General features: G+C 38.6%; 1 protein-coding gene across 1 annotated transcript in view; it reads right to left on the bottom strand.

Annotated features, from left to right (window-relative positions):
- The window catches only part of KIF6 (kinesin family member 6), a 425073-nt gene that overhangs the window by 197561 nt on the left and 200945 nt on the right, over window positions 1-26567 (bottom strand). The window contains exons 11-13 of the mRNA XM_037146181.2: window positions 9725-9830; window positions 8723-8861; window positions 4253-4468 (exon numbers count right to left, since the gene is read on the bottom strand). Coding sequence (XP_037002076.2) covers window positions 4253-4468; window positions 8723-8861; window positions 9725-9830 — 461 coding nt within the window. The remainder of the gene's footprint in view (window positions 1-4252; window positions 4469-8722; window positions 8862-9724; window positions 9831-26567) is intronic.

The raw sequence follows: 26567 nt of genomic DNA, 5'->3' as shown, positions 1-26567 counted from the left end.
ATTCAATAAAGAAATGTAAGAAATTAAAACAATATGAAAGCATAGAACGTTAGAAGGGAAAGTTCCCATCTATCCCTCAACTCCCATTCTCCGAAGCAACCATCCTGACAATTCCACTCATTTTTGTAGCCTTATTTCTTCTGACTTCCTGTATTTCTCTAAGGCCCCAGCTAAACAAATAGCCTTGCCAACTATACATATTTTTCCTTGCCCTATTCCAGGCCTTTGTTCATGATATTCTTTAAACCTGGAATGTTTAGAATGTTCTTTGCTCCATCTTTGAATAACCAACTTTATCAATCCTGTGAGACCTAACTTCCTTGTTACTCGCTCAGTAATGCTTTTCCTAATATACTTATTAAAATTCTTCTCATTTGAATCTCATAGCATTTCTTCTAGTTCCTGCTTATAGCACTCGTTATTTTATTTTCTGCTCTTTGGATACAAAGGCAACCTATTTACTTAAATTTAAGTGCTCAGAGTCAGAGGCCATTTCTCTGTTCATCTCGGCACCCCCCACAACACATACCCTTGGACCTTCTATGAACATAATGGAGATTTAATAAATTCTCATGCAGTGAGAGAAAGGAGCCTGGAGCTGTGGCTCTGGCTTTCAGTTCACCTTTTAAAATGCCAATGACATTCCCTGTGATGAGTGGGTTTTGTTAGCATCCCCAGCAGCTAATGGACATGGTAGGTCATCAGGGGATATGAAATACTGACTGGCTCCAGGTATCTACTTGGAACTTATAGTCAGAGAACTGAAACAGGAAAAATAATCCAAACAAGCAAAAAATAAAACAATAATAACAAACTAAAAAGTCTATGCCCCTCCCCCCCAAACCCCAAACAAACTATAAAACTCCTGCTATTTTAAAGAGAACATTATGACTCTTTTCAAACTGCGGAGCTTAACAATCCCTCCTATTATTTCAATAAAACCAAAACAGACATTTAACCTCCAAGACAACAACAAAAAGCCCCAAAGCCTTTACCCTTCCTCTGTTTTGGCAGGCTGCTTGCACAATGACTCTGTGGGATTCTCTAGTGAACCATGAATTCGGTTTCGTGTTCTTTCAACAAGAGAAATTTGAAAGGAGTCATTTTCAGCATAAAGGGGGGCTAAATGGGAGAGGGGGGGTCATCTAAAACTGGAGACAGTTTCACAAGTCTCAGAGTAGAAGACAGTCAAAGATACTTGCTTTCTGCATTAAAGAGAGCCCCAGGGATGGGGGGTAGAAAAGGACAACACCTACATAAGGCAGAAACACATTCAAAGCAACATGGTTCTTAATTTTTTGTATCTGGTTTAGAGAATACAAGCTTCTTGTATATAAAATAATGCAATAATAAAATCCTAATCAGATCCTAGGATCTTAAATGTTGTAACAAGCTATCCCATTACCTGTTGCTTTGCAGCATTGATTCATCCACAGCAATTTTCATCCTATCTGTAGTTTTGCCAAAAAAATAAAATCAATCCCCCATCAACCCCTCCTCCAAATGCTTAGATTATTATCAATCCATTTGTGAGCCTGCACCTACTTAAAGTTATTGCTAGAACTGTATCCAATGACAGTTAAAACAACTCAAAAATCCTTTCAACTGTAAGGCTTTTCTCCAAAACTCTTTTACCTCGTTTGTACTTGGACTTCACAAACAATTTCCACTATTTTTTCAGTGATTTTCTATTCAAGTAAACTTAATTCATTCTCCAAACAAAACTATAGTTTTTCTTGATAACAATATCAAGGGAGGGAAAGAGTTACTAAAAGTTGACTAAAATTATGAGTTAGCAGAAAGATTATGAGATGCTGTGGGGAAAAAGAATTATGAGAAGAGAGATGATGTGGGCAGGAGAGAATGGAAATAGAGAAGGTCTGGCACACAGCAAGGGGATGGGCAGTGATGTCCAAGGCCATTTCTGCTTGGGCACATGGTGTACATCTTTGGAAAAGGCCAGTAAACTGAGTTTGTTCTATCATGAGCCTGGGGTTCTGATGTGGGTACTCACTGTGACCTTTCATTTTGGCAGAGATGCCAATGCTGTGTTCTCTACAGCCAATGATGCCAATTGTCACAGGGCCACGGGAGGCCCTGTTCTTTACCTCCATGAAGAGCCTTACCGGCCACCCAAAGGCCTGGGGCCAATCCTCACCCTATCTCCCCTCGCCCCCATGCTAGCCTTGAGTTGCCAAGTCCTGTTTGTTCTTCCTCCTAAAGGCTTCTAATACCCCACCTTTCTTTCAACACCCCCACCCTTTGACCTGGACTACTATACTATAATGGCCTCTAACTAGATATGCAAAATTTGTGTCCTCTGCCAATCTATTCTTCCCAGCGTCTCACTCCCCCAAACCCAACCACCCTGCCTTTTTGCTTCCTAAAATGCTTCTTTGTACCACAAAGGCCCAGAAAACTACATAAGTGATTGTTGTGCTTGCAGTATTCATTCCAGCCACACTCCCGCCCCATGTCCCTTTTTACATCTTTCTGGTCTTCACTTGAGATAAGGTTCCCTGGCATGTGCTCCCTCCATAATACAGAGGTATTCTTTGTAACAAACTGTTCAAGGCTATATTCTCTGTCAGTCTGTATGTGTTCTCAGGTCAGAGATTGTGCTTTCCATGTACATCCTCATTTGTAATATGGGATAAAACAAGAATATATGAGGTAAGGATTAGATTAGTAAATTCAAGTGGAAAACTTTGAATAGTAGCTTAATAAGGGCTAATTAAGCTTTAGCTATAGTAGTAGTAGTAGTAGTAGTAGTAGTAGTAGTAGTAATAATAATAATAATAATTAGTAGCAGTAGTACAGTACCTAGAAGTATGCACTCAATAAATAGATGTTGAATGAACAAACTAATGACTAATGAATTCAGCAATCCAGAGGGGCTTCTACTTTTCCAATCAGCTGTTACCCATAATAGACTACAAGAATGCCATACAGAACACAATCACAGAGAGGAATGATCACTTTCCCCTGTCTACAGCCACTGTGATAAATGGTAAAAACAGAATTTTTAGTTTCCTGTGACTTTGAGTTTATCCTGTGCTATTACTAAAAAGTACTGAAAGCAAGAAGATTTGGAATTAAAAGATAAAGAGGGGTCAAATATATGGTAAGGAAGGAACCTAGACTTCAGGTGGGGCGCACACAAAGTACACAGACATCAAATTATATTCTTCCCTACCTGAAAATTATGAGATAAAGGGATATAATATCACAAACTCTGTGTCCAAGCTTCTCGATCTCATCTGTATTAACTAAAACATATTTTTCTTAATGACTGCAGTCCTCTAACTATTCTGAAGCTATCTTTTAGAAAACCATGCATGTCAGCTTACCCATCCCAATAAACGTGTATACAGAAAATTTCAACCCATGTTGTCAAATCAGAAGCTTTTCACCCCTTTGACCTACTACATCCCACGGTTCAGATTCTTCCATGTCTTTAAGAGAAAGGCATCTGCACACTGTGCTTGGCTGGTCTGCTAGGAAAAGAAAAGAACACAAATCCACCTGGGCCTCTGGCCTGAGCCTGTAGCTGTGCTACTGACACACTCCAAAGCTACAAATGGGGAAGGAGCCTCTGAGTGCGTGCAGCCCCCTGAGATTGTCTGATGAAGTTTTGCTTGTTTACTGCCCTTCTCAGCAGGCTGGGATAATATTTTTAAGTTATGTAGCTGTGGATAGTTTATTCGAGTTCAGAAATAAGCCCTGCGTCATCACGTCAGCAGTGCAACATCTGTCCTTATTCTCTTCCTCCTACGTCAAAGGAAAGTCTTCGTTCCTCTCACAAAAGTTAACTTTTACACTGTTGCCCTGGCTCCATCTATTTCTGCCTCTGAACACTGTGGCAATTCAGACATTATTTTTTCAATTTAGTCTTCAATTTTGAAAACTGATATTCAATTTTTGATATTTATAATTAAAAATTCTAAAAATCAATGGATAGAGCCTACATTCTTGCATAATTAAAACTGAAAAAAATGCTATGATAAATTCCATTATGGAGAATGAGGAATACTAGAATTTTTTTTGAGGATGGATAAACTTTACTTGGGATCTTTTATAGCTGCTGCCCAAACTACAAGGCCTCAAGAAATATTAGTAATAATAAAAATGATAATTATGATAAGATTATATCTCTATACACTTTTTATTGTTTATATGGCTGTATAATTTATGACAGTCTGTTTTCCACTTAAGGTTATATAATCTACACTTATAAAAAAGCATCACTGACCTGTTTTTCTCTGGAGCAAGCTGGATCGGTGCTCAAAAGTAGTGGAGTCCTGGACCTGCGTGGGAGTTGAGGACAGCAATAGCCTTGGACCTTCCAGGTTCCCAGGAGGAAAGGGTGAGCTCTGTGTGGGTTTGCACTCATTTCTATCCACACTAGATACATGGAGAGCATCCTGAGCTTTCTTCTTTTCCTTCTTTAACATATTGACCAGAATATCTGAGACTTGACTTAAGGATTTCATGACTCATGCTAGATTGTAATGATCAAAACACGAGTGTTTCTAATGAGACTAATATTCCCAATAATATTTTGTTTGTCACATGGTAAAAGCTGATTAAAGGAAGTCTCCCATTTCCTGGAGTCACACAGGGTCATGGACAGTGCAGGAGGCTATCAGCCTTTCAACTTGGCGCCATTATAGGAGAAGATAGCAAACCCAAAGATCTTTAAAGTGTTCTCAGTTTAAACCAATTAAGCCTTAAATTTTTTATGAAAGGTTTATAAAAATAAAACTAACACTGAGTAGTAGCAGGCAATGGAGCTATGTATATATCAGTGAGTAAATAAGAGTTTAATGCAGGAGGCTCAGGAGTAGAAAGAGAGAAACAGAACCGGCCCAGCTGGCAGATGGGCCAAATCAGTCCAGGTGGCCAGAGCACCCCATCTTAGTTAGAACACCTTCTACAAGGCTTCAAGGTTACTTTCTTCAAAATATCTAATTTGGGGTCTAAAACTGAATTCAAAACAGGTACATTATTTGTTAGATTATCACTTTAAAATGCACCTTTTGTAGGCCATTTAGATATACTATGGGTACTGATGATAAGCGATAAAATCATTCCATTCTACTCTCTTTCACTGTTCTTTCAGGTTTGGGATGTCTAGAACTCTAAGGGATTTTTGCTGTCACTACAACAAAAAACTATAATCCACTTTGAGAATGTTAGAACTCTAACTGCATTTGAAGTGTAATGAATTCAAGATCTTTCCATTCTAGAAGTGGCTTTGTTAATGTGAGAGTCTGAGGAAATATGAGGGTAGTACAGGAGAGAAGACTGACACTCAGAAAGGAGAGGGAACAACCAGTTATGCTTATTCTTGGGCAAGTCATATGGAAATCATTCGGCTTCCGTCTTCCGCCTCAGCTCTGATGCAAACTTTTCAATTTCTGGAAGAAGATCAGTTTTTATTTTACAATCCCAGTGAGGCCTCTATCCTTTACCTTAAAAACACCTCCTACCCACCAAAGGTATTCGAACCATCTGTGGTGTCTAGGCACCGGCCTGATAGAGAAGAATGGGGATCTGCCCACATCTTCCACTCCTCTTTGTAGGCGCGTGATTATCTACAGCAGCATCATGCACTTCAGTTGGCTCACACCACTGCGGTGGCAACATGCTTTCATTTACCCGTCCAGTGATGCTTGCTGGAGCTTGTACTATGTGCTGGCCAGTATTCCAGATCAGGAATAGAAAGGCGAAGAGGCAGCATCTCATAAAGCAAGTGTCCTGCTGGAGAAAGTCAGGTCACGCACAAATGCATGCGCACACACACAAACGTTAGAGCATGAAAGTGCCAGATAGCTTATTTTTTAAAAGGTCAAGAGCAAATGAATGGCTACTGTACATTGGGTGCTATCCTTTTTAAGAGTGACATTTATGCTGATATCTGAATGACAAAAAGAATCAGGTGAGGAAGAGTACCTAAGCAGAGGAAATGGGTAGGGCTAAAACCCCAAGAAGGGGGCGTGGCACTGCTTCCCAAGCAGAGACCATTTCACCCCCCCAGGGGGCATTTGGCCAGGTCTAGAGATATTTTTGGTTATATATATGGAGTGGGGGGTAGGTGCTGTTACAGAAATGCAGTGGGTAGGGGCCACAGATACTGTTAAACATCCCACAACACATAGGAAAGCCACCACAACAAAGAACTGTATAGCCCCAAATATCAGTGGTGCTGAAGCTGAAAGTTCCTGTGTTAGAAGAACAACAAAACAGTCACTGTGACCAAAGTCTATGGGACAGGGGTGTAAGAGATGGAGTCAGAGTGGTAGGTGGGGGCATGATTACGCAAGGCTTCATAATTTGGAGTGAGGAGTCTGAATTGTATTCTCAGTTTAATGGGAAGCCCCTGGAACATTTTAATCATACAAACTACCTGTTCTGATTTTAGAAAGATCACAATACAAACCTATCTTTTTGCTGCCTTCCTTTTTCTCACCTTTCCTTGTGTTCTTCCCCTGCCCACTCTGTTTAACTTGGGTCTTCCTTTGTGTCAAGCTCTGAGAGGGATACTAAGTGACGCTCTATTATGTTTTCTGAAGGGGGTGTCCGAACTGCATTCAAACTGATAATGTCACTAAAATGCCATTATTTTCACTCTCTAGGACAAATATTCAATGTTGCCACTTCCATTTTGGTTGCATTACAGTTTTTTGTTTACTTCAAGTAGTATTACTTTCTTTTCCCCTGTTACATCATATTGTCCTTATTTTGCCTGTCATAGTCTTGGCCTTCTTGGCTCTACTTGATTCAATAAAAAAAAAAGAAAGAAAATATCCTCCAACCTAACTGTGAAAAACTATGCAATTTCAGGAACATTTCTTGGTCATTAGCCCTTGATAAATGTAAACTCTTTAATGAGTAAGTCTTTGCTGCTGTTTTTCCTTCTTCTAACTGATCCATTGTCTATAGTTGTCTACGGTCATATACTGTGTTCTATAGTACTGCAGAGCGCTCAGTGGCTTTGCTCGGCACTATAGGGTTGTCAGGGCAGGTCTGTGCTTCTCCTCCTGAAGAGGAGGAAACTGCTTCCCTGAATCATCATGAAGCAATGCCGGGAGAGCTGGGATGTCAATCTGGGTGCAAACTTTAAGTCCAGTGTTTAAGCCTCATGCCTCTTACACACCATCACTTCCAATGTGAGTCTCAGAAGAAGGGGGCCCTGCTTGAGCTATTCAGTCAAGACAGAATCTAGTGTAGCCACCCTGTGGTGCCTGAATTTGCCAGTGAAGAAGGACGATGATGTATGTCTCTCTTTCCCTGTCACACCTCATGTCATCCCTTCTCTATGTACAGACATTCCTAAGCCCAGAAGGGGATTAAGAAGTTGGTAGGAGGAGTATTTAGGGGAGAAGATCCTCAATTAGGATCAGGCCCAGGAAAAGCAACAGAGGTCAGACTGGGGCTGGGCCAGGACTGAGGTCTAGGCTGGGACCATCCTGGGGATGGAGAGGGAAGGGGAGAGGAGAAGAAATGCAGGGTTACAACACCTGTGGCAGCTCCCCAAAACAAGGGCTTGCGTGGGCATGTTCTTTACAGTTGAACCTACTGTTGCTGGATGGTAAAGCAGCTAAAACTCATTTGAATCAGACATACAGGATCTGCTAGTACTCAGCTAAAATTAGAGACTGAAGTTAATCAGGCAGTGTGCCTACCTCATATTTGGTTTTTTTGTTTGCTTTTTAAAAAATCTCTTTGTTACTGCATTCCCTTCATGTAGGTTATTTTTATGCATTTTGCACAATAACTGAAGTTACAATGCCTTTTAGTAATTTTAAAAAATGAGCCGAATATCTCTTCATAAAGAACAGACCAAAATAATTTCTTGTGTATGTTTAAATCTGCAAATGTAATGAAAATGTTAAATCTTTCAAAGAAGCTTGAAAGATAAAATAAGAAACAATACTGAAGACATGTGGGGGAGACCAGAGGTCTAACTCAACCACCAAGGGCTCTTTAGAATTAACCACCTGGCCCGTCACTGCAGGCAACTCCCACCGGCGGCCCCATGTTCAGCACCCGAAATACACTACCTCCTAGAGCCTGAGAGAGTTCTATCATGAACGCTCATCTGTACTCACTTCCAAATTTGGGAACATTTGTAAGTGGAATCCAAAGCAGTAGATCTGGTTTTTAAATAAAAAGTTACATTTAAATCAATCTCTGCACTTCGTAAGATAAATACCATTTGTCATTTTTCAGCCATCATTTGAGTTTCACCCACACACAGCCACAAATTCTGGGCCATGGTGAGGCTGCGGTCAGCCTGGTGTCCGGTCAGCTAGCTAAAGATAACCAGTTAACTTACTGCCTCAGGACTAAAACAGAGCACTGCAGAGAAGTCCAAGAACACTTTAAAAATTTAATGTTAAAAGATGGTGTAAAAAGGCCCATACTTTTCAATAGACTGAGATTTTTAGTCTCTCTTTACATACATACACACATACACATACATCTGAAGTATTATAGTAACTATATCTGGCTAGAATTTTTTTCTTTTTTAGCAACTTCACTTTTCACTAGTTGCTGCATTTTGTTTCCCGAAGAGACATTTCACTTTTAAACAGAAAAAAGTGATGTGAATTGGAAGCAAGGTGGGGAGCGAGGTGATGTAGCCAGGGGAAGACATCTAAGGGCTCCCACTCCCCCGGTAGAGGGAGATTTCTTTTTATTGCCTCGGAAAGGATACTGATTTCATTATCTCTCTGCTGTAGAATATCTCGTAGCTTTTTATAGTCTTCCTCTTGTAATGTCTCTTGGCAGTCTTGATCTTTGATTTCGGAGGACACTGTGCTCTTCCCATAAATCTTCTTGTCATTCAGTAGTTTCTGGAAGATGGAATAAGAACTAGTGTCCATTCTTCTATTCCAATTTGTTTCCTCAACTCTTTCCACCTCTCACAATGGCTTGCACATGTCAAATGTACATGTTCTTTCCTGCCTCCCTTCTCTGTGCAATGTGGGTCCCTTTGCTTGCCATGCCTTCCCCTCTACTGTCCTCTCTCCGTCCTCCGTCCTCATTCTCCTCTCCACTATCTGACCTCTTCTTCTCTAAACTGGGAAATTTCTGCTCAAACATGATCTCCTCTTGAACTTCTTTCACTCTCTCCATAACCCCAAACCACTTTTTAAAATAACACTTAGCATGTATTGTGATTATTCCTTACATATGTCTTCTCCATTACTTACTTATTCAACTTTGCCTTCTCTCTGCCTGGCTCATAGCAGATTCACAACACATATGCCTTATCTTAAAGAACTATGCCAAATTGTAACTGAGGCAGAAGTAAAGGTTAATGATAGTCCTACTACATCATCACAAAAGGTAAAACCTAAAGCAGAGAAAAACTGAGGATTTATACAGATACATTAAAACTACTAGGAAAAAAAGATAAAATTCTTTTGATGTAGCTTGAACATAAATAGTTTTTGAACGTGGAATTATTCTGTGCAGAAGGTAGAGATTCCTGGCAAAAGAATTGGAAGTCTATGGTCTGAGCTTCCTCATTGGCAAGTAACAGACAAGCTCTTAAGAAATTCTATGACGATCACAGCCTTGGTTTGAAGATCACCCTGTTCTGGCTGTGTGAAGATGAGTCCTAACTTTTTAAGAGTTGCTCAGCTAGGAAAGCTTTATTGCAGTTTGAACATAGCAAATGATGGCTTCTACTAGAGGAAATGCTCACACTTACCTTTAAATAATGGAAACAGTGATGAATTTTACGCATATCGGAGCCAACCTCTAGTCTACTCTCTGGATCCTGGTCTTCCAAAAAGGATGTTATTAGTTTTTCCAGCCTAAAAATACATAATATATGAGAAGCAACTATGAGCTAGGAACTTAAATTCTAACAGCATTATTTGCTTGGTTAACATTTGAAGTACAGAATATTCTTACTTCTTTATGAAAATATAATTATCTGAGTGATTTGATTCTAAATATTAAGGGGAAAGAAACAAGTCGACAAAGCAATACCTGAAATTATGCAATTAATTTCCAGTGAGTTTTCATATGCAGCTTTCAGTATAAGAATTATTTGATTTCTACAAAACATGCATTCTGACCAAGCTTAATCTCTATGCCCCTGTGCCTACCTGCATGCAACCTTGGTAGAGAAAGTAATGAAAAAGTATCAGTTTCATTAAAAACTCGAGCTACTCAGCACCAGCGATAACCTCAGTGATGCTGTACAACTCTTTCTATCATTTCTGGTTGACTTATATTCTCCACAGTGGCTATTCCAAATCTTCCTACAGCTCTCATGCTTACCCACCACCCTCTCACTCCTTGTCCAGAATATAACTTCTCACTAGACTAAGATAAGAATGTCAAAGCTGGCAGAAATGGGCTTCTTTGGCTTCCCTCCCCTTCATCTCAGAGTGTCTCACCACTCAGGGTCTATTCCTTCTTCTACATATTTTGCATAATATCTATCCTCCTTTTCATGACCAAAATCTCACTTTGGGCCCTCTTCAGACTCACACCAGGGCTACCTAATTAATTTCCTCCTTATCGCCCCTCCGTACTGACTCTTTCCCCTTTGCTTACAATGATGTTCATGTTTTTCCTATTCTAAAACAAAACAAAATAGAAAACAAAACACGTCCCTTTGGAGGGACCATCCAACCACTGTATTCAGCAGTCCTACTTTAGTTTTTAGCTTTATGTGTGCTTACTATAAAAGTCTGTGTACCACCTCAGCTACCTTATTAGCTAATAAGCATCATGAGGCAATTCTGGCTCTTACTCATTTTGTATTCCCTCTCCCCCACTCAGTATGTAAAGCAACACACACATTAGATTCTCAATACAAATTAGTTAATGGATTCATTTCCATGGAAATCATTCCCCTCTCTTTGAGATGAAACTCTTCATAAGGAAGGTGTAAGGATGGCAATCAGTATCTAAGATGCTAAATATTGTAATAGGGCAGCAGCATATCTTTCTCACATTATTATGAAAATATTTGCATACTTTCAGCATCTTTTTAAATTGTATGCCTGTCCTTTTCACTGTTACTGTCAGCCCATTTAAACAAGACACAATGATTTCCATCTTACAGCAGCTTTGGACTTTACTTTTGTCTCTTCCTATCATCTATGACACATAATAGCTGATATTTACAAGTGTGTGACAATTTATACTGTTATTTTAAGCAGTTTTTTTCAGGTAGAAGGGTACTTGTCATTTGTACTATTTGCCAATTGACAGCATGTTTCTTTGTAGAACAGAGCTTCAAACCACCACACACACACAGAGATTCATTCCTGATACAAAGATTTTTATATGCTTTATAAAATATGTAAAATATTATAAAATACATGCTTGTGAAAATACAAATACAGATGTGAAAAAATTAAAAAGTTAACATTTCTTTCTTCCCCCTCCTCTGTCACCATTCCCATCTTCTTTTAAAAATTTTATTTACTTATATTTAGAGAGAGGGGAAGAAAGGGAGAATGAAAGGGAGAGAAACATTAGTGTGAGAGATGTTGACTGGTTGCCTCTCGAATGCCCCCAACTGGGGACCTAGCCTGCAACCCAGGCATGTGCCCCGACTGGGAATCGAACCAGTGACCTTTCAGTTTGCAGGCTGGTGCTAAATCCATTGAGCCATATCAGCCAGGGCATTCCATCTTCTTTATTCACTCTTGACACCTTGAATAATCTATTGATAACAGTTGAAATATGTTTTTTTAGCTCTCAATGAAGCAGGTGCCTATATCCATATGTTTACAGATTTTGGCTTTTTGTTTTTACAAAAATTAAATCACACTATAAGTAGTGTTCTGCATCATTACTTTTCTAAACAATTTATAACAAATTATTCCATGTCGGTACATATATAATAGAACTACTTCATTTTACACAGCTACACCATATTCCACAGCTTGGCCTACTGATCTTCTTGTGACGGACACCGAGGCGACACATTTGTAGCTGCTCCTTCCCCCTGTAAGCCATGAGGAGGCCTGGATGTACAATCCCTCTTAACAAGGCTTCAGAAGTGTTTATCCACTTGATCCTAAACGCTTGGAAAACATTCTGGAACCTTGAAAATCACCATTCATTCTAAGATATATCCAATTTTTTTTTGAGTAAAAGTATTCTGTGGTTTCCAATGTCCATAAAGTTTCCTACAGACAATACTAGGTTAGAAACAGCAGTTGATCAATTCTTCCCTCTTGCTTTTTCTTTAGAAAATCATTTCTTCTGTACAGTTTGATCATAAAGTAGATATTCTAGGAAACATCCCATGAAGGAGGGCTTAAGTGGAATCCTAGTTCACCAGAAAGCACTATAAGACACAAGCCTGCTGACTGGCAGATCACTCAGCCGCCTTGGGCTTTGGCTACTCCACCAAAGCTCATGTCTCACAAAATAATGGTATAAGATACAAGGAGGACCAGGGACTCGGTCCAAAGAAAAACTTGTTCCTAATGAAAGAGCTGCGTTGTTTTCCCATTTCTGGGACTCCAGTCTGCTACAAAACTAAGAATAAAAAATCAGGCCTTTGACAAGAAATTTTTTCGTCAGTGCTTGAGACCACAGGCCTATTTAGACAAGAAAAATGCCTGGTCTTTCCTTTGCACATTGATGTATTCTTGAATTTATTTTCTTATCAACCAAGTACTTGGTCTAATAATTAAAGTGTAAAAAAAATGCCTAATTTAGATATTTCTGATATTCTTCTCTAGTGGTTAAGAGTGAACGATTGACCCTAAATTCCCTGTATTTTCCTATCTCCAAAAATAGCTTCTGAGCTCATACCCAGTTGCTGCTCCCACCAAGGGGTCTCCGGCTGCCAGAACCCTGTGGGATAGAGAACTGTTTGCAGAACAGGCTCTCCGAGGAGGTCAAGTGAGTATAATAAAGGTTGTTCTTTAGGAAAAGCCCAAGTAAACAAGAAACTTGACTTTTTCTCTATTTTCACTAAGAAAAAAGAAGGAAGAGAAAAGAGCCCTATGAGAGAAGTAAAAACAAATGTATACCATCCTGTTTGAGTTCATATGGACAGGAAAGATCACAGGTAATCTACACATGACTGAACACATAACGTGGGTGATGGTGGGTGACAGGGGCACATTTGGTGACTACACCCACCTCGGCCACACTGACTGCGTGTAGCCCAGCTCAGCTACTCTATTGTAGGAAAGATTTGATACCTGGCCACATCTAAGAATTGGCCGTATTTCCTAACATGTGCTCTACCCTCTTGAGACCCCTGTACTTTTTTTTCTGCTCCAAATATTTTTTTGCCCAAAAGTGAAGTTTTGTCTGCAACCATATTTTTGTGGAATTTACATTTAACATGGAATAAAAAGGAAAAGCAAGTTAATTATTGCTAACGTTAGCTAATATTATTCGAGCAAGCACTAAATGCTAGATGCTATTCTGTGCCTTTGAATACATCATTTCTTTAATCCTCACAATTAGATGAGATAATTACTATTATTGTCTTCACGTCATGGGTCAAGAAACAGAAGTACGTAGAGTTAAATATCTCACTGAAGTTCACATAGCTAGCAAATGGCAGAGCTGAAATTAAACTCAGGTAGGCTGGCTTTCGAATCCAAGTTTTTAAGCACTATATTTATCATACCATAGAAAAGTTACTAGATTTGTTTAGATATCATGTTTGGCAATGTGTTTATAAAAGTGAATTCCATACTTACTAGGAGGTATGGAATTCACTTTTCTTTGAGGTTTTTTGAGGAGGTAAATCGGTAACTAGAAAAGCAGGAAATAACTAAGTAGCAGTTGCTTGAACCTTAACAAGGCCATTGACCAGCATGATTTATAACAGTAAAAGATGTTAGAAATGAATCAGAGTGTTCCACATTAGGAAATTAGTTAAATGAATTATGGCATAGTTATGTACTGAGTTAAGTAACTATTTAAAATGGTGGTGAAGAGAGAGGTATATGTATATTTACTGACATTAAAAATACTTATACTATATTATGACAGGTTAACAATGAATCCCTTTACAGTGATTCTGTAAGTACTGTGTAATACCCAAAATGACAGAAAGGAAGAGATAAAGAAGGGAGGGAGGGAGGAAGAGAGGAAGGAAGGGAAGTAGGGAGGGAAAGGAGGAAGGGAAGGAGGAAGGGTAAGAATCCTGAGATTTCTGCCCAGTTGCCTTTGGCTGAAGAACATTTATTATCTCCCTGTGAAAAGAGACACTAGTGATCCAAGCTGAACTTGCTCTTTCGTAATATTTTTGTGATTGTTACATTTAACTACTTATTAAATTAAGTTCACTGTTTATACATTGAGTGTGATTATGTTTTCATTATTCTGAAATAATCTTTGTTTCTAAAAATACTTTAAAAATATGTTCCTGTCAGCATTAGCCTCTAAAAATGGGCTAGAAGCCATATCTCTCTGGTACTGATTGTGGGAACATTAGAAAACAGGGGAACAGTATGTCAGTATGAAATAGCGTTTCTTCACTGGGGCATGAGGCTGCTTCCTACCCACTGGGACAAATATGGAGGTGGCCCCAGGCAGTGGGGGTGGAGCAGTCAGGGGACAGAATCACAGACGTGTCCCACAGTACAGAATTACTCCAGGGAATTTGCTAAAAATAGGCTAGGCAGTGAAAAGTAATAAGGCCTTGTCCTCTGATCTGGAGCTAGAACGTCAGTTGGATAAAAAATACCCCAGTTGGCGTGGCAGGGCTGTTTTGTGGTAGAATCATGGAAGTGCCTGGTGTCTCTGAGTAGATGGTCCTTAGAGAAGCTTCTGGCTTCTCATGTTTCTGGGGCTGGAGTAGGCAACTCATTCTAAACAGTAAGGAAGGAGTTCTGATTTAAGAACTTAACTGCTATAAACTGTACCAAAAAGTATTAAAATCCGCCTGACATCTACCAATCATTTAGCCATAAAATATGACTCCATCCAGGGTGGGTTGTCCTTGACAGGGTTAAACAATGGGGGCAGTAACAAACTATAATTACACATTAACATGAGTCAAGTTCTCAAAAAGAGCCGGATAAAGATGTAACAGTGATAAAGATATAACAGAGATGAAGATATAAGAGAAAACTTGATCATTCTTAATGTCCTGGAATATGATCATTAAATGGGAAGAGTAAGCAAATAGTTACAAAATTTTAAAAACTGATCAGGGTAGAGAAGACAGGTGGCTGAATTATTAGGTTGAATAATTTCAATTATTAAGTAATTCACCACCCAATATAGGTTACAAATTTCTCATCTGCAAAATGTGCAAAATAATAATATCTCTAAACTCTTTAAGCTCTATGCTATACAAGGAACAAAGGGAAGGTACTTACTACCTGGCCCATTAATGCCTTGCTATTCAAAGGCATTAATGTGTGAACAGGGAGCCTGATAGGCATTACCTGGGAGCCTCTTAGAATCAAAATCGCAGGCTCCCTCTCAGACCTACTGGACCAGAATTAGGCTCCACCCCAACTTGCTAAATCTGCATTTAAACAGCAGTCCTCGGTGATCTGTGTTCACACTGATTCATCTTTGAGAAGCATTACAAGGCCACCTGTTGTTGAATGCCAGAACATATATGCATTTTTCAGTACTGGAAACCAAACAAATAAGTAACTCTAAATATTAAATGAAGAGTAACTAACATCCTTGGATGGTCAGCTATGGCTTGGCCACTGTGCTAATGATTTTGCATATTTTTATTTAAGTGGAAAAAGAATTAAAGAGATCATCACAGTCAGGTTTTCAATAACTGCCTTCTCCCAATTATTTCATCATTACTCTTATTGAACATCCATTACACACTAGGCACTCTCACATGTATTTTGTTATTTATCTGTACAATAAACCTATAAATTATTTTCTCTCTATAGGTGAGGACAGGAAATTTCAGAGAAGTTAAGTAATTTGCATATTATTACAAAGTTAGGGAACTGTAACACGGAGATTTAAAACCAGGTCTTTTGAATCAGGAAGCCCTACTCTCTCCACACAATGCCACTCAATTCCAAAAATGTCTCCCACTTTGTCATAATCCCTGATACACTAAATTTATATTTTTCAGTTCAGAACATTCTGCACATTTTTTAAAAACAAGTAACGATGCGAACAACAAGGTTGACAGGATCAACAAATAAATTTCATGTCTGGCATCTCACAGAAAAGAAGATTAATAGGATACAATAATGGGCATTCTTGAGACCCAGTGGTGGGTGGGCAAAGGAAGGCCTTATTTTGACTGCTGACATGATGGGCTCCTTTTACGGGATACAATCCTTGAAAATATAGTGTTGGGACAGCATGTAATTTACAAAAGGAAAGTTCAGATAAGAACAATAAATTCACAATTTATGATTAAGTATAATCCATGGGACACGAAAAACTGAAGGCTGAGATTGTGCCAACAGAACTATGACCAAAGGAGATGACACAAATATTTTTCAGGGTCATTAGTTTCATGTTTGTTTTTTGTTAGGTTCTGCTGAAAGAATGATTCTCAGTGGGTATAAAGGTAGTTAGTTACTTCAAGATTTTTTTATTTTAGAAATCTCTGGTCTGTGACAAGTATTATATACATTATACGCTCCCCTAGCTCTAACCAGTAAGTGAAAGACATGGTCCCTCACGTGCAAGGCATTGAGTTCAATGTCAGCCATTTTGTTAGAATGAGCTCCTTTTAATATCAGCAGAAGGCCAGAAAGTTATAGTTTTGATGATGTAGAGGAAATTCTACTGAGTTTCCCTTCAAGATTTATCTTAGTAATGCATATTTCCTTTACCTCCACAAAAGCACAGTTATGTGGTACCTCAAATGCAGAGTTGCACAACTGCTTGATATGTTTTGAAACAGCAAATGTGAAAAATCCAAATCCAAGTCTAAACAGGTTTGCCTCTTTAATGGTGAAAATTTGCTTACTTAGAGGGAATGCATTTGTGGCCATGTATTTCAGTTTATGGAAACTTAAAAACTATTTTAAAACAATTTTAAATAAACTAAAGCAACTTTAAAGTTAAAAAGACATATTTTTAAAAACCCTTTTATAATGTAATGATGAAGACTTGTGAAAAGTTATAAAAATTAATCCTGATTTTGTCAATCCAGATAGTCATATATCCAATTTACTTAAAGGTGTATACATCTTGATATGATTAAACATTTTAACTTTACTAGACACAGAAAGTCTTAGTGGTTTAGAACAAATATAAATAAGAGATGAAAATCACATAAATTAATCAATTTATCAATATTAATCATTCCCTTTTAAATTCTACATGTATCTTTTGAGCTCCTTGTGTGCTATACTATGTTATTTGTGTTTCAACCTAATTCCATAATAAAGAAGAAACTGATTCACAGGGAAGAGAAGGGTGGTATGGTAGGACAGGGGCAGGGAAGCTCATTGGTGAACAGGGCAGGTGGTGACAGGGAATCTAATGGACAAGTCACACTCAGGAAGGCAGCAATGACAGTCAACAGAAACAGATAGTCCAACAGACAGAAAAGGCTTCCTGTCAGTGTGGCAGAAACAGAAAGAGCTGTGAGAGAAGTTAGACTGGATTGAGGCTTACAGGAGAGTGCAATTGAGAGACAGATTCCCAGGGAAAGAAGTGGGAAGAAAGAACTGGATTAGAATGTGGAAAAACTACCAAGAGAACCTCTCTAAGGAGAACGCTGAGGAGAGTGAGCAGGTCAAGTCTGGGGAGAAGGAAGGCAAAAGGGGAGGAAGCTTGGGGTAGGTGGTGAGAGGAGAGAAGAGGAAGACGGATCACAGGTAGATAAAATCAGAGCACACCTATGGAAAAAAATTAATTGGAAAATTTGGAGAAATAGGGCCAATTAGAAATGGAATAGACTCTACTATAGCTATACACCTCCATGGTTAAAGTTTCCCAAGTATGGACTTTCCTTCATTAATTTGGAGTAGTAAAACCTTTATCCATCCTTTGCACCCACTCTCTGAATTCTTTTTCTGTAATTCTGACTTGTATGAGATTATGTTTGTAGGGAACATTAAACTTTGGAAAATTGTTCCATTAGCAAAAATTCTAAAGAACTCGGTTTATATACAAAAATGTGGAATATACATATATATACACACACACACACATACACACGTATGTATATTGACTTCAGTGTATACATATATATTTTTAAATTTTTTTATTTATTTATGTTTAGAGAAGAAGGGAAGGAGAGAGGGAAAGAAACATCAATGTATGGTTGCCTCTCGTGTGTCCCCTGCTGGGAACTGGCCTGTAACCTAGGCATGTGCCCTGACTGGGAATCGAACCATGATCTTCTGGTTCACAGGCCTGTGCTCAATCCACTGAGCTACACCAGCCAGCGCTGTATACATATATATTTAATTAGACAGAAAACTTCCAACAGTTTTAAAAAACAGATTTCAAAAGATTTGTTATATAAAAATACAAACTAACCCTTGTGGGTATGTTCCCATTTCATAAATAATTTACTTTATTCTATCTTACAAAAAATAGTATATAGGTGTTTGGAACCATGTATATATAATATTAAACTTAAAGCAAATTTATGTAAATTGAATCATACATTATCATCAAGTTCTAAATTAAATTGAAAATGGATTTACAAGGTGAAGACAGGGACCCTAAAATGCAATAAAATCACAGTAAGAAATATTGGAACCTTAAAAAATTAAATGTTTTTTTAAATGAGCAGTATATTATTAAAACAATGGTGCAGGACTGACATAGAGAAAAGTACGAATTTGGAACGGAAACAAAGAGGAAAAGAACACACTGGGAGGCTCATTCTGAGTGGAAAGATACAGGACTGTAGTCTCTTCCTAAATTAATCAATAAAGTTAAAGTAAATTAGATAGAAGTCTCAGTGTATTTTTCCTGAAAAAACGCATATACACATGTAACGCAAATATTCTGTATATCTTTTGAAAGGTGAATGGCCTCCAATCCCCCAAATCTATGCTGGACAACATAGAACCTCTGTTTGGAGATGTACATATATATTGATATGAGAGCTGAAAATGTGAACAAAAAGTGCAGGTTAGAAAGTAAAGTGTGAGTCATTTTTATTAAAATATGTATTTATATGTATTCATTGAGAACTTTGAAGGATTACAACCAACTAATATTATCTCTGAATGTTGGAATTACAAGTGGTTTTTCTTTTTCTTTATCCATCCTTTCACTTTTCTACAATGAACATGAATTGTTTGTAAAATAAAATATTGTAAAAATTTTTCAGCTCTCATGTCTACATGTTAAAAATAGATAAAACTCTAAAACTTACTTATAACCATTCCAGTTACTTTCCTTGACAATAGATCTCTGGGAGAAAGATGCACCTCATTTGTTATTAGGGCCTTGAAATAAAACCCAGTTAAAAGGCAAAGCTGTTGCTCCATTGCTTCCAGACGGGTTTGATTTGTTGATATGATCTAATTACTTATTTTATGGTCCTGATTACAGTGGTTAGTGGCTATTGCTGCGTTTATCCATCCTCTGAGCAAGCTATCAGGAACCTAGTGTTAGATGTTGCTGTGATTTATTATTTCCATAAGTGCACATTTGCACACTGGGAGTTTTTTTTTTTTTATGTGGCATTAACCATTTAAAATTGTAATTAGAACAAACATTTGTTTCAGGAAGTCTTTAAAAATGTCTAGCTCCAGGTACATGCAAACTTTTCCTATGAAAGGGTTATTGGGGAAAGCAAGAAATACCAATATTCCTGGTTGTGATGAAGGATCACATTCCTTCTTTTAAAATAATTCCCTGGAGCTACACCCCCACACCCCTCCCCGCCAAAGCCAAAAGCATTAACATTGAGAAAGCATTACATAACTGGAAGAATAAGAGTGTATTTACACTTTCACACTCAAACCTCTAATTGAGAATTGAGTACTTGGACTTCTGATGGAAGCACTGTGGAGGTCAAAAGAATCCAAAGTGTCAACCATGTCCCCATACATGGAATTGCCATTCATACCTCATCCCTGTTAGTCTGCTTTAGATATTCATCCATTTTGCCCATTAGAACCCAAAGCATTTAAACTTTAGGATAATAAAATAATCATTAAAGTACAGAAACAGCCATAATATGGACACAGGCTTTTTTAATCATATAAGATAACTATGTCTTAAGAACTCAAATGCTTCCATAAACTACTTCAGGATAATTAATACAAGCTGTAGACCATGCTTTTAGTTTTAGTTTTAATATCTTCAAAATGTAGTGTTAGGACTAAAAACACTTTGTACTGATGTGGAGAAACTTCATCTGTAGTGAATTATATCTCGTGAATGATTTCAGAGATCTGATTTTTATAAAATAAGAGAGAGAACATTAGCCATTAATGGCCTCTGGGATATTTAATTCACAATGCTTAGGTTATTGCTTTATAGCCAGCCATTATTAGAAGCTGGGGTAAGTATGCCTAGGATCCAAAAGATGTGAATTCAGAAGGTTAGCAAATAATCTGTCAATTTTTTAAAAACATTGTCTGATTACACGGGCCTCTTCTCTTCAGGTGGTGTGAATTAACCTTATGGTATAGATATTCATGCACTTGTCTCCCTTACAAGATTGAAACTCACTAAAGCCAAAATATCACTAATTTATCTTTATAATCCCCACCCTGTCATCCTAGTGGCAAGCACCTCATTTTGGTTAATGTTCCTGCTGTGGGCCGAGGATATAGGCTTTATGTAACTGAGGGAGACAGCCTTATTAGGGGCATTTTGAGGAAGTTACTGCCTGTGCATTTTCTGATTCAAGTCAGACCCTCTAAAATTTCCTGCCTTTGAACAGATCTGAGCAGTAGCAAACAGGAATAGAAATAGCTGAAGCAAGGAAAATACTACTGCATACATTCTTGAGGTTCTGTAACTGCAGTAGGAAGTTTACGCATATTAAAAGCTTGATGGGGGAACTTCCGGCCAAGATGGAGGCACAGGTAGACACAATGTGCCTCCTTGCACAACCAAAATGAGGACAACAATTTAGAAACAAAATAACAACCAGAACTCACAGAAAATTGAACTGTATGAAAATTGGACAACCAAGGAGATACAACAGACACATTCATCCAGACTGGTAGGTGGTGCAAGAGTCAGGCAGCCAGGCAGAGAGGGGTCTCAGTACAAAAAGCGGTGGCACTGGGCATGCAAAGCACCTTGGCTGTGCAAGAAGGCAGCAGGCAGATCCTGGGTGCACAGGCAGAAGCTGGCAGACCCTGGGTGTGGGGTGGCAATGGGCAGACCCAGCGAGGCGGCGATTATGAAGCATGGTACTATACGCAAGGCAGCTGGCTGACAAGCTGGTCACACATTCACAAGCAGATAAACTAGGCAAAATTGGGGAGTGAGACAGACCGCACAACCCAGGGTCCAAGGGCCAGGAAATAAAGCTTCAAAACACTGATTAAAAACACCTGTGAGGGTTGAGGCACTGGGAGAAACTCCAAGCCTCACAGGAGAGTTTGTTGGAGAGACCCACAGGGTTCTAGAACATACACAAGCCCACCCACACAGGAATCAGCACCAGAAGGGCCCAGTTTGCTTGGGGGAAGCTGCAGAAGAGACTGAAATCTGACAGAGAGTGGAGCAAGAGCCATTGTTCCTTCTCTGACCCCTGCCCCACATACAGCATCACAACCCAGTGACTGGGTTGACCCATCCTGGTGAACACCTTAGGCTCCACCCCTCACTACATAACAGGTGCCACAAGACCAAAAAAAAAAAAAAAAAAGGCCCAAATGGAAGAACGTATCAAAGCTCCACAGCAAATACAACTAAGCAACGAAGACATAGCCAACCTATCAGATGCATAGTTCAAAGCACTGGTGATCAGGATGCTCACAGAATTGGTTGAATTTGGTTGCAAATTAGATGAAAAAATGAAGGCTATGCTAATTGAAATAAAGGAAAATGCACAGGGAACCAATAGTGATGGGAAGGAACCTGGGACTCAACTCAATGGAGTGGACCAGAAGGAAGAAAGAAACATCCAAACAGAAAAGAATGAAGAAACAAGAATTCAAAAAAATGAGGAGAGGCTCAGGAACCTCCAGGACATCTATAAATGTTCCAATATCCGAATTATAGGGGTACCAGAAAGGGAAGAGGAACAGAAACAAATGGAAAAGTTATCGGAATAAATAATAAAGAGAACTTTCCCAATCTGACAAAGGAAATAGACTTCCAGGAAATCCAGGAAGCTCAGAGAGTCCCAAAGAAGTTGGACCCAAGAAGGAACACACCAAGGCACATCATCATTACATTAGCCAAGATTAAAGTGAAGGAGAGAATCCTAAAAGCAGCAAGAGATAGAGACAGTCACCTACAAAGGAGTTCCCATCAGACTGTCAACTGATTTCTCAAAAAGAGACTTTACAGGAAAGAAGAAGCTTGAAAGAAATATTCCAAGTCATGAAAGGCAAGGACCTACATCCAAGATGGCTCTATCCAGCAAAGCTTTCATTTAGGGCAGATAAATGTGCTTCCCAGATAAGGTCAAGTTCAAGGGATTCATCATCACCAAGCCCTTATTTTATGAAATGTTAAAGAGACTTATCTAAGAAAAAGAAGATAAAAAACATGTATAGTAAAATGACAGCAAACTCACAATTATTAACAACCACACCTAAAATAAACACAAAAACAAACTAAGCAAACAACTAGAACAGGAACAGAACCACAGAAATGGAGACCACATGGAGGGTTAGCAACAGGGGAGTGGTAGGAGGAGGGGGGGGGAAAGGTACAGAATAAGTAGCATAGATGGTAGATAGAAAATAGACAGGGGGAGGGCAAGAATAGTATGGGAAATGTAGAAGCCAAAGAACTTATGACACATGGATGTGAACTAAAGGTGGGCAATGTGGATGGGAGAGGGTGTGCAGGGTAGAGGGGAATGAAGGGGGGAGGAAATGGGACAAGTGTAATAGCACAATCAAGAAAATATATTTTAAAAAAGCTTGATGGGGGCACTTAGGGACTGAGAAGATAAGTTGCCTTTATAGCACTCTATAAAGGCATTCAAACCAGAAAGTGTGGCAAGTGTGGGTGCAGAGAGGCAGCTCACTGGAATCAGGAGACAAGGCAGAACCAGAATCATGAAAGAAAAGGGGCCTAAGTCAGGATCAGAAGAAATCATAGGGGAGGATCCATAGGTAAACCTACACCTACATAGTAAGTTATTATAAACCTATATATTATTTGCAAGGAATATTTACAAAAGTGAGTTTAAGCCATAAAGTGATTTTTGAAATAAAAGAATACTGAGAATGCTAGAATCTAAATATCAAATAGCAATCTTTCAGAAACAAACACTGTGCAAACTTTCTAACTCTGTGTGGAAGACATACTTAAGAGGTTCAAAACCCAACTCTGCCAAGAGGAAGGTTCTGCTCAGCATCTGGCCAGGTACCTGGGGAAGCCTTGGGCAGGACAGAGTCACCTAAGAGTCCCCAAAGAGTAAGTACTGTCCTGTGATTATGAGGTCGGCATGAGGTGATCCCCAGCCATCTGAGCTTACAGTTCTGCGACATATTCAATGGGAGCCATATAACAACATGTTTCTGTGAAACCAGCATCACTGACAGAAACAAACAAAAAACCCCATACGTTTCTGCTCTTCTTCTTTGGCTGTTAACAATGAAGGATGAAGGAATGAACTTTGGACAAGTTAGTTATTTGATCCAAATGGTGGCTAATAAGAATAATTAGGATCCATCCCTGTATTTCTTAGTAACTACCTCATAGGTTAGCGGCCCCATGATTACTTGAACTGTGAGGAATTTCATTATTGGCATGAACTCTTGAGTTTTATCAGCTGTAGTTACTTCTACATAAACTGTCTCTTGAAAACAAGCACTGGTTAATGTATTTCGAACACACCAAAAACGAGCCAGCGGCAGTGAGTGGATGTTTACTTTATGGCCCTATTCTCTGTCTTATTCAAAAGCCAGTTCCTTAGGATGGAAAGTGGAGTATAATTCCCCACAAGTCCTTTCCTTGTCTCTTACCAGACATTCCAAAGACCCTTTCTATGTGGCATTGTCAGAGTGAATGAACTATGACGATGTGGTGGTGCAGGAAATCCAGATTTCCATATAGACCTTAGTTTCGGATAATGAACAAGACAGAAAAATCAAGCCAGTGTAGAACATTGCTTCCATTTGCCCTGCAAACTCCTTAGAAGCAGGATTCAGGTTAAGTCGTCACTGTAAATCTCACATCTTTGTGGCTCACAAAGATGGCTCACAAGATCTCAGGGGCCAGAAAACAGTAGCTCTGAAGACAGACAAAACAGAATTCAAATTCTGACTCTGCATCTCATCTTGCTAGCTGAATCTTATTTGCCTCATGAAGTTACTGTGGAATGTTTTACTAGACTAAATGTAATAGTACTATTACATTTACTTTACTATTACAGTCTAGTACTAGTCTACTATTACTAGTCTAGTACTATTACATTTACTTTACTAAATGTAATAAATTTATATATATAAATGTAATACAATGCCTATTGGTAAATGTTTAATAAATGGTGTTTATTTTTACTATAGTTATTACTACATGTTTGCTGAGTGATTTGATTATAACTCAGTATATAATCAAATATGAGCTAACTTATTGTATCTTTAATAGATTTTAAAATATTTTAATTTTGTCTGATAATAAAATTCTGCATTATACATGCAAAAAGTTTAGAAAATATATAATAAAAAAGTTACTCCAATTCTGGAAACCCAAGAAAATACTGTAAAATTTTTATGTTTATTCTTTCAGGCTTGTTTGTAAGCATATATACATACATGTGCATATATGCATACATATAAATGCTTTTTTGTTGTAAAAGTAACAAAATATATAGTTTGGAAATGTTCCCAGGTCAATATCATATATATAGGTTTTCACTGACATTGACATTTGCTGCATCATATTCCACTGAATGAATGTATTATAATCCAATTCTGTATTGTAAGTGGTATGATAAATATATTCATATGTACATCTTTGTGTTCTTATGGATAAATTTGTAGGAGCTAAATTACTGAGCCAAAAACCAAAGCCATTTAAGAAGTTTGTATGGTTTTCAAAACTGACCAGCAAGAGGTATATGCTAAATATTATACATGGGATTTGCTCAGATTTCAGGACCATGCTTCCCTGCCCACTAACCCTGACTGGCCCTGTCTACTCTGTCTGCAGTATAAGAGCTCACCTGCACAAGCTATCATCATCCTTTTCATTCTTATCAGTAAGACTGGAAGAAAATCACATCTCATTTTAATTTGCATTTGTCCAACAAGGAGCAATTTTCATTTCTTGGTGGTTGCTCTCTTCCTCCCAGGTTATATGTAAAGAGAACAAGAAAGAGGGAGATGTAGGAAGAAAGGGAAGTGTGCAAATTTCAATCAGGGGGTTCAGATTAACTAGAAAAGCCAATATTCCTCACTGTGTACTGCCCAGCACCAGCTAGTCGACTGATCTGGAAAGCACATTGTCGAGGAAAGGAGGTGAAAAGCACTAATAGTAGGAGGTGGGCTTATGAACAAGGAGAAATCTGATTTTTCTAGTAAGTTGAAGAATTTACATGTCAGGCAAAAGCTACCTTGACATTAATGACAACAAATTTTTGAGGTTGTGGCAAAAGTCGTCATCGGTATGCTCAGTTAATAATAAACACAGAGAAAGCCACTAGCAAAATTGGGCTGTGAGAATGAAGACTACTCTGAGATACAGAGTGTAAAATATCCTGTCCAGAGGCCTCATGGAGCTTCGCTCCTCAGAGGTAGGCAGCTCGCACCAGGGCAGGTTGTAGGCCAGTGGCAGGGCAGGGTTGTCTTGGGGATGACTGTCCTTCCTGTCCAGATGTAAAGGTGGGCAGGGAAACAGCGCTTCTCCAAGAGAGCCCGGGAATGCCAGTGGGAAGGGCTCCTATGCAGGAGGGCAGCCTGAGGAGGAAGCGGGTGCCTGCGTGAGGCATCTTGCATTTTATTTTGGTAAGACTTTGTTAGGTGTTGAATGTATACTGTGAACTTGGATTTACATATTATTTGGGGATAATTGTTCATTACATTGTGCCAAAAAGACGGATCTGTCAAACTACCATTTTTTGATAGGTGTAAAAGTAAAAACCAGAGGAAATTTCCCCAATGTTTAGCTGAATACAATAATAATCACCATCTCATAGCCCAGTGAATGACACAAACTGTCCTTGTTCCATTTGGGGACATTAACTTTATCAGCACTAGGATGTCCTGCACTGGGATTCTTTAACATAAAAAGAGTTTTGAATTTTCTCAGCAGTTCCCACATCTTTACCTAAATATCAGGGGGTGGGTGTCCATGTAACGTGGTAACATTTCTGAGAGTCCTTAAATTGGCTTTGATATCATGTACAGATAATTCTTGGAGCAGTGACTTTTGTGCATTTTATTTAAGAAGCTTGATCTATACAAACAGATATTTGGTGAACTAACTAATCTTTCTTTTATTATGTCCTTTACCCTCCTGGTTTTTATTGCCCATTTTGTCTTAATCTTTTTTTG

The sequence above is a fragment of the Artibeus jamaicensis genome, unplaced genomic scaffold (genome assembly GCF_021234435.1).
Source record: "Artibeus jamaicensis isolate MK-2021 breed Jamaican fruit bat unplaced genomic scaffold, CSHL_Jam_final contig_1803, whole genome shotgun sequence".
NCBI classification, from domain to species: Eukaryota; Metazoa; Chordata; class Mammalia; order Chiroptera; family Phyllostomidae; genus Artibeus; species Artibeus jamaicensis.
The sequence above is the reverse complement of the archived record's forward strand: the minus strand, read 5'-3'. Positions and strand labels throughout refer to the sequence as shown.